General features: G+C 43.0%; 1 protein-coding gene across 1 annotated transcript; it reads right to left on the bottom strand.

Annotated features, from left to right (window-relative positions):
- Nucleotides 1-5,616: 5,616 nt before the first annotated feature.
- fzd10 (frizzled class receptor 10) lies at nucleotides 5,617-8,650 on the bottom strand. Its single transcript, XM_069682694.1, has one exon. It carries the CDS (start codon nucleotides 8,015-8,017, stop codon nucleotides 6,281-6,283), a length of 1,737 nt encoding a protein of 578 aa, XP_069538795.1. The 5' UTR covers nucleotides 8,018-8,650; the 3' UTR covers nucleotides 5,617-6,280.
- Nucleotides 8,651-9,433: the final 783 nt, after the last annotated feature.

Here is a 9,433-nt window from a genome sequence, read left to right as displayed (position 1 = left end):
CTTTCAAACAGCCAGCAGGGGGCGACTCCACTAGTTGCAAAAAGCTCAGACGCAATTGAGATAGGTGGCATGTTTTTAGGTTATAGATTAGTTGGCATGAAAAATAAGCAAGAGAAAAAGATGTGAAAATAGTGAGCTAAAAGTAATGGATAAATGGTTAAAAACAATTGTGAGCTAAGAAGATTAGCACTTAAAATAGTTAGCTGAAAGTAATGAATAAGCAGTTGAAGTCTCTGGCAAACAGCCCAAATAGTTGGATAAATGGATAAATGCCAAAAAATATATATATAGCTTGCTAAACGTCATGGATAAACCTCTAAAATAATTAGCTAAACGTCATGGATAAGCAGCTAAAATAGTTAGCTAAACAATTTAATAGTTAACTAAAAGTCATGGATAAACAGCTAAAATAGTTAGCTAAAAGTCATGGATAAACGGTTAAAATAGTTAGCTAAAAGTCATGGATAAACAGCTAAAATAGTTAGCTAAAAGTCATGGATAAACGGTTAAAATAGTTTAGGTAAAAGTAATGGATAAAGGCTAAAATAGTTTGCCAAAAGTCATGGATAAACAGCTGAAATAGTTAGCTAAAAGTCATGGATAAATTGTTAGCTAGAAGTCATTGATAAACAGTTGAAATAGCCAAAAGTCATGGATAAAGGCAAATAGTTAACTAAAAGTCCTAAATAAACAGCCAAAAAATAAGCTAAAAGTGATGGATAAAGTGATGGATAAAGAGCCAAAATATTAAGATAATAGGTTGAACTAATTAGCTTAAACTCATGAAACAACAGCTGATAGAGTTAGGTTAAAGTCATGTCGTATAGCCCAATATGGAACCATTTGAAAGAATGACTCTTCTTCTCACTTGATTTATTGCTAAGATATACTAAAGCAGGGTATGCTTTATGGTGTGACTACTTGTGATTAAAAAGACATTATTGCAGCAACATGTCAACCAGAGTCGAGATGTAACAGTGATACATCGTCTCCACCCTTTCATCCAAATCACTTCTGGCTCTGAAAAAACAAGATGGCAACAGTGAAAAATCCAAAGTCTGGGCTTGAAAATAACAAGCTAATGGGTGCCTATAAGTCCAATTCTTTACAGTCTATGTAAAGCCAACAGCAGTGTCAGGGTCAGCTTAGCTTAGCAATATTTCTACATGTAGTAACAAAAGCAGATTTTCTTCCTTTTGAACACAGCAAGGCTAACTTTTTCAACGCTATGCTAAGCTAAGCTATGTATTGGATGTATTCTATGTAAGTTATGGATGTATTCTCATGTTTAGTGTACATGCAGCTTTTATTGATCTTGTCATCAAACATTTTAAACATTTACTTTGAGGGTTAAAGCTGGAGTTTAATGGTCTTGTATTATTTTCTTGTGCAGGCAGTTTTGTTTGGTTATAGAACAAAGAAACTTTATAGAGTAAGTTTACTCTGACAGATCATGAAGCTGTCTGCACTAAAGTTAAAATCTTGATGAGATTTTGTGGTCCGATACTATCTGCTGAAAATCCACATGCACCAATTATCCAATTCCCTTGTGTTTCACAGTTTGCATTTCACTACACTATAGTGTCCTGTAAATGTATCACTCCTGTAAAGTATATCCTTGATATCTTTGATTGGTTTTCTCTCATATAGTTTGTTAGCTATCAGTGAGCAGCCTTTCACATGCTCCAAACCAAACAATCCAAAACCAGTGAAAAAAAGAAAAGAGAGACAGGCTTAGGGGAGGAGGCTGGCATGAAAAGAACAATGTTTGAAAATTAGCAGGAGTTGCGGCGCTCTGGTCTGTCTGATGTTGTATTCAGCCTAACTAGTCTTGGGAGGAAGTGCCCCGCTTGTATGCAGGGGGAGTGTCTGTTTGCACAGGTCTCTGTCAGTTAACACTAATCTGCCTGATCTCCACCTCAAAGTCACTCACTTCTCCACATGCAAATAAACATATTCAGTCCTCTTTCAAACCAAAGCCACTATCAAACACTTGTTTGATCAGCAGAGGGCCTGCGAGGCAGTTCATTATGCATTTGAAAAAGGTGCCCTGCCCCCGCCTCGCAGGCAGAGAGCTCATTGTTGCCTGTTTTTTTTTATGTAATTACTCTCACCTTCAGCAGTGTCTGGGAACAACTGCCTCCACAGCAGGCTGATGCATGTGTGTCTGCGAGCTGTTAGCGTGGCTTGTTACTGCAGATCTTGCATATATACTGTAGACTTACATTGCCCCAGATTCTTTGGTGTATAGATCAGTTCAGAACATGAAGCCCACCCACACCTCCTTCAACCATAATCCTCAGAACTCTGGATTTATGTACCAGCCGAACTTGTGGGATGAAAGGCTGCTTTCATTGCATTCTCTGATAACACTCGGGCCTCTGAAACTTGCAGCTCTCTCCGCAAACTTTTTTCTTCAATAACGCTCTTACTCCATGTTACTTCTTTAGGAAAAAACACAAAGCTTCATTTGTTAGGATGCGCCGACTATTTTTCTAGTCTTGTGCAGCAAAAAGAGGCAGAACTCTCTAACAGGCGACGTCTTTGCACTAAGAAGAGTTGTCTAATAACAAACGCAGAGAATCAGGATGAAGCATCAGAAGCATACATGTTGGAAGGAACCCAGCCGCCCCCCAGCACCCGCCGAATTCCTTTGTGTGTATGTTGTGTTGTGTGCGTCATGTATGAGTGTATGACATTGAGAGGCTAAGCACTGCTTTGCAAACAGACAGGCCTGAACTAGTAAACAGGTGCTGCTGGAGCAGCTGAGGATGAGGACATGGGGCGTCTCCACAAAGCCTGATCAAAGAGAAGCTGTCTCAGCCGCCAGTCATCCCTGCCACTTGATTTATGTCACTGTGTCAGAGAACTTTACGAGCGCTTGCAAAAGCAGCAGACAAAGTAAAGGTACACAGGTTCCTCCGCGGCCTCTCAAACAACAACAACGTAAAGAAGAAGTCATTTGTTGATACAGGAGTGTAGTTTTAAGGTTTTTAGTGCTTATGTTTTTCTGCCTTTGAACCTGAATCCTCCTCCGACATGCAGGAGGCTTAATTGTTCTGTCATTTCACTTCTATGTTTGTTCCACAGACGTTTAACATCAGCTCAATAACAGAGTGTGGAAAGCTGAAAATCCCGGCTTGCTTCATAACCAGTCGGCTTAAATTAAATCAAGTAATCTTCACTGGTTTGATGCCGTTTCAACAACACTGATCACAAGCAGAAGCCCCCTTTTTTGTCAACACATCAGACACTGCTGGCTCCTACATGGCAGGGAAAAAGGAACGAGAGACAGGAAGTGGATGAGTGTGGTGTGACAGCATTCGTACTGGTGGAGTTTACAGATATGTGGGTCTGAGATTCATCAGTGTTAGTCACATGGCTGCGGCGGGATTCCCCCGCTTTGTCAAATAAAACATGTCATCGCAGGGAAAGATTTAAATGATCAGCACACCAGATGTTTCACGCGCTGGGATCTGATGGAATGAAATCTATACTTTTAAAGGCCGAAATCCAGCGATACATACAGTCGAGTGTGATTTCCAAAAAAGAAAAAACTTTCTTGCCAGCAATACTTTGCCCTTGCTCTGAGCAGGATTTTTCCCTTTGAAGCGAGCAGAAGAAGAGAAGTGAAGCCTGCTTGGCTGAAGAAGCCCTGGAGGGGGGTGGTAACTGTCATTTATATTTACAGCCTTCCCAGACACCTCGGGGGCTGTTATCCAGGTGGCCTCTGCTGCAGCTCTCAGAAGCACTCACACCTTTTTCTGCGACTCACAGTATCAATAGACACTGGCTGACTTTGATTCAGCCACATAAAGGTTGTGAGTCATGTGCTTTTGACTGTTAAAACGGGTTGGGCTGACGCTGGAACTTGAATGCCCTCCGGGAGAAAGCATTACTACACTTTCTGAAACTTTATTAGACCAGAGAAGACTCTCTACCAGAGGTTTTAAACCCTCAGAAAAGGTTGAAAGTGAGGCTGATAAAGGTAAAAAAGGTCTTGTACTCCAAACCTGCACCATTTTTCAAACATTAAAAGGTTAACTTCATGCTTATAATCCATCAATATTCCTGCACATGTGTGCGTCTTTAATGCTTGACATACTTGCCAAAGTTAATTGCCGTTGCTTAGATTCAAGAGAAGACTTGAGCTGTTGACAGTGTAAGGATCATTTAACACCAAAACATCTCGGGATACCACACAGTGTATTCTCTTTACTCATGCTTCACAAAAACCCGCTTCAGTCAATATGTAACCACTTCAAATCCAGGCCAGATGTGTCTTTAGAAATGTCACCATGCCCTGCTGATAAGAGGAGAAGAGATGACAGATATTCTGTATTTTGGTTTGCAGCGATCCTGCTTTTCAAAGTCAAACCCTTCAAACAGTCTAATCCTGTCCTGAATGAGAGCTGGATTATTGTATAACCCCTTCATTGATACGCACCGACACATGCAACACAGCAAGAGAGACAGGAGGAGGGAGGAGAGAGGAGGAGAAGGGACTCAAATAAAGTTGTGTATCCACTTCAGCTGGAGTGAAAAACTGCACAAAAAGGTTATAAAAGTATGAAAGCAGTGAGTGAAGACTGAAAATCATTATAGGGTTATTAAAGTTCTGATGTAAAACAGCTACAGCAGTGGATGGTGTGGTCAAATAAACACGTTCTTCGGTGTTTGTCCTTTTGATGACATCCAAACTCTCACTTTTAATTGTATGAATATTGGCTGAAATGTTCATTATCAGGAGTAATTGTGTATAATTGTTTATGGTAAGTTTTCTTATTAAATAGAATGATTTCTTCATGCAAAAATTAAACCCCTTCATCAAACCTGAGAGTGACATTTGGACAGTTAAGATACAAAATCAAAGACTTAAAATATGATTTTATCTTGAAAATTCACACATTAATCTTAAGCTTTAAGCATGTTATGACTACGGTGTCTGATTCTATTATATGATCAGAAAATAGATCTAAAGACACTCCTTTTAAATCCTATATTTTTAGCTTAAAGCCGCTTTGATGTGGCCACAGAGTTAAGACATACACGACCCATCGTTTCTAAATGAACATTTAAACAACAAGAATAGAGATGTTTACGCTTCCTGTCTGCTAACTTACACACTCACATGTCAAGCAGGGTAACATCCTGTTTTTAAATGTAAAGTGCAGTTTTTTCTCCAGAGTGAGAGATATATTATGCATGTAAAACATTTATGAGCTGATGATAAAATGAAGCCGTTAATATTCTATAAAGTAAAACGTCTCTTTTGGCTTCCTTTGGTCGTGTAAACATTGTAGTCTCCTAAACTATTCTGAACACCCACACATGTTAAACCCAGCACCGACATACCATCACATTCAGAATGATGCCTCATGATTTTATAATGTGTTAAAGTGTCTGCTGTGAGCTGTCGGTGGATAAAAAGGGAGGTTAAAAAGCACCAGTGCTGCATTAGTAAAAAAAAGAAGCTGCTTAATGCGTCCGTCTGAGCCGGACACTCGCTCCAGCAGAGGAGGGAAGAACAACACGGATGCAAAACACAATTCAGGTTTTTAACAACATTTAAAACTAGAACGTTTTATTAATTTTTCTATAAAATCTCAAGTTCTTTTTTTTTTTTTAGAAATATATACAAACGTTCCCTTGTGCTATAAAACAGCAAAGAAAAAAACTCAACTGTGTGTACAAATAAGTTTTCAATAACGAGTGCTTGATTAATTTATGGCGTGGATTTGCCTCACAATGGGCAGTTCGGAAGGTCCTGAGCGCTTTTCAACAGCTGCTCTCTCTCCAGTTCAAACATATATGACACTGCCTCGATTTCCATTAAAAAGCCTCCAAACACAACACTCATCTCTCTGACCATTTGCCTCCTTTGTCTCTGGGGTCTTTTCATTGTCTGTAATCTGTCACTAACAGTACAAGTGTCTTTTTTTTGCCTGGGAGGAAAACATCTATTGCACATTATTCAAGTAACCCCATGGCACATCCAAATGGTTTATTCCACTCTTTTTGTCTCGGGAACAATACGATTTTTTTCTCCCTACCAAGTTCCTCAATAGGATAAGTGAATCCAGGAGTAGCAGATTTTTCTCTCGAACAAAGGCAGCTCTTGTTGCATGAGATGGCTCAAGATACAAAAAACCCACGTTGCATGATCTTCAATGCAGTTTGCATAAATAAAACATGATTCTTTCGATGACACTCTGATTACAAAGTCTGGTTTAGGTAAGGGCTTTACAAGTATTTTGGGGTTCATATAAAGAGAGCCAGCTCATACACATGTCGGAGGAGGCCGTGTAGGCTCATACTTGGTATTGTGGCCTTTGAGAGACGGGTGAGGTTTGATGTAAGGCCTGCTGCTCGTGAACACACTGGCAGCCTTCCTCCTCGTCCTCTTCTTTAGCTTCCTGCTGAACACGTTCTGCCACGACTGCAACGTCTTTGAGGTCCAGATCCACATGCCGCTAGTGATGCCCACCACCAGCAGCATGAAGATCTTCACCATGAAGATCTCCACAGCGGGGATGGAAGCTTTCATGACACACTCGTCCGACTCCGGCCCGCCGCCCTCCACGCACTTCTGCTCGGCGGCCAGGATGCGCCAGTAGTCCATGTTGAGCCTCTCGTAGAAGTAGCAGGCGATGACGCAGGTGGCCGGGACGGTGTAAAGCACAGAGAAGACCCCGATGCGGACCATCAGCTTCTCGAGCTTGTCCGTGTTCTCACCCTCCGTTTTCATGATCTTGCGGATGTGGAAGAGGGCCACGAAGCCGGACAGCAGGAAGGAAGTGCCGATGATAAGGTAGCAGGAGAGAGGAATGAGCACAAAGCCGGTGAGAGCTTTGACGTCCATGCTGCCCACGTAGCACACCCCCGTCAGCTCATCCCCCGCTACCTTCCTCATCACCAGGATCATGATGGTCTTCACAGCCGGGATGGCCCACGCCGCCAGGTGGAAGTAGCTGCTGTTAGCCTCGATAGCCTCATGACCCCACTTCTTCCCCGCAGCCAGGAAATACGTGAGGGTCAGGATAACCCACCAGAGGGAGCTGGCCATGCCGAAGTAATACAAGATGAGGAACACAATGGTGCAGCCGGTGCTCTCCAGACCCTCCTGGATGACATACTGGACCCCACTGTCTCTGTCGCAGGCTATTCGGTCAGCTCCCACGAAGAGTCGGATGAGGTAGCCTACAGAGTAAACACAGTAGGACATGGAGAGGAAGATGATCGGCCTCTCGGGGTATTTGAAGCGCTGCGGGTCGATGAGGAACGTGAGCACGGTGAAGGCGCTGGAGACAAAGCAGAGGATGGACCAGATGGACATCCACACCAGAGAGAACTGCTTGTCCCCCTGACTCCAGTAAACATCCACTTTGGGGTAGCATTTAGGGGCACAGGACTCGCTTTTCTCTACAAAATGGAACTTGCCAGGGTTGCTGCACCTCTCCTTAATGTGCATTTCCTGCCCACTCAGAGGCCGCTGGGGCCTGAAGTCTGGAGGCTGGGTGTGGGAGACTTTGGGGGGCTCGTCGGAGCCATTGTTGGGCGCCTCCATGCAGAGGTTGTTCGGGTCGTTTTTGGTCGGCAGCCGGGAGCAGTCCAGGGAGTCGGGCCAGGGGAAGTTAAACTGCTCCAGGATGGGTGAGCATTTCAGCTTGACCTGCTCACACATTACTCTGCATGCTGGGATGGGGTTGGACACCTGCTCTGTGCACATAGGAGCATACAGCGAACACAGGAAGAATTTTAGATGACTGTGGCATCCGAACTGTATCAGCGTCGCGAACTCCTGCAGCTTGATCGCTGCTTCTTTTTGGTTGTCGTGGCCCATAAGGTTTGGCATGCAAGTCATGTTGTAGCCAATGTCTTTGCACTGGGGGATGTTGATCTGTTGACATCTCCCCTCTCCTGACCAGTCGGGGTCTATTGAGCCTATGGCTGAGCCCCCATCGCTCCACAGGACCAGTAGCACGCAGATCAGGCTCGGATTAACAGCTGAACACATCCTCCCCTCTTGATTTAGAGTAAAAATAGGCCAAATGTTCACCGCTTCCACAACAAACAAGTTTCTCTCACTGATGACACCCGGCTGGTGTTTGTGTGTGGGATCAAAAACTTACACAACTATCTGTTGCAAGACCACCGTCTCCTCATCTTAGGTTAAGAGAGGTAAATAAAAACATAAATCCAAACATAGTCCGAAAATGTTTCCTCTGTGGAAGTCGCGTGCGTTCAGGTCCATGCTTTATTCGCTCAGTTTGTGGCTGAAGTGTTGGATCTACTTCTTCAGTCTTTTCCTCCGCGCATATCAGTCTACTGTGAGTGAAACAAGACGGTTATGTAGTCCGATTTGTTCCCTACTTGTTTCCAACAGGCTCACTTGTCCGTCCTCTCGTTTCATGTCACTTTTCCGGAGTGTCTCTCTGTGCAGCAGAGCGGTTTCCCTCTTTGAGCGAAAACTTGCAAAAACAACAAAAATAAATTTCCTCCGGTCTTTCTGCAGCGGGGATTTCTGCTCACAAGGCACGCGGAACTATTAGTCAGCCAGTGAAATAAGAAGCATAAATATCCTCGGTTTTAATCATAAATGAGTCCCAGAGAGGCAGAGAGGATTATGCTCCTCCCGTCAGCAGGCAGTTGGTGCGTTTGGTGGCAGCGCTCGTCTGAGCTGGTCGGAGCCTCCGTCCCGGTCTAACCTGCCAAAAGATCCGCCTTCAAAGACAGCTACTTTGCATAAGAAAGATGACACTGACACGCGGATTATTTTCAAATCGTGCGGAACAGCTTGTTCATTACAGCAGTTTCAAAGGCTCACAGCAAACTTCCTTCTCTCTGTTTGTTTGTGCTTCAACACAAACTTCGGTTAAAGCAGGACAGAGACACGTTTTATGAGAATCACCAAATGTTGCGCAATATGGCTCAAAGGCACTCCGGACCAGAGGCGCACCACCACCAAAGCTTTTCTAACGCATGTTTAAACTGAATAAATGAAACTGCAGGACGAGTTGTTAACACTTTCCCCCTTTTAGTGCTTTCCATTATAATGTAAGCTTAAGAAATGACAGAGAAAGCAATGAAAAATGATTATATTAACACTTTTAATTCATTTCTTGCACTGCTTTCGTGCAGCATCGTGTTTTTACATCATGTTTTGGCTTAAGGATTTCAGATTATATCCCTGGTCGAAAATTATGTAATTTTACTTTACCTTACTAAGGTTATGCAAAAACTAAATTCATATATACTGCAGTGAGACATGACCGGACATGCCTGAATACAGATGATGCTGTTCCTCAGAGACATTCAGCAGCCAGACAGCACTTTGTGAGTAAAAGTAATGATAATATGTAAATGAGTAAAAATGCCTCCAAAATGCAAAAGTGCAGCAGTATTTATTGCAAAATATACTCATCCAGTTGAA

This window comes from Semicossyphus pulcher, unplaced genomic scaffold (genome assembly GCF_022749685.1).
Source record: "Semicossyphus pulcher isolate SPU_LCO1_2020_fin unplaced genomic scaffold, fSemPul1.0.p SCAF_6, whole genome shotgun sequence".
Classification (NCBI taxonomy): Eukaryota; Metazoa; Chordata; class Actinopteri; order Labriformes; family Labridae; genus Semicossyphus; species Semicossyphus pulcher.
The sequence above is the reverse complement of the archived record's forward strand: the minus strand, read 5'-3'. Positions and strand labels throughout refer to the sequence as shown.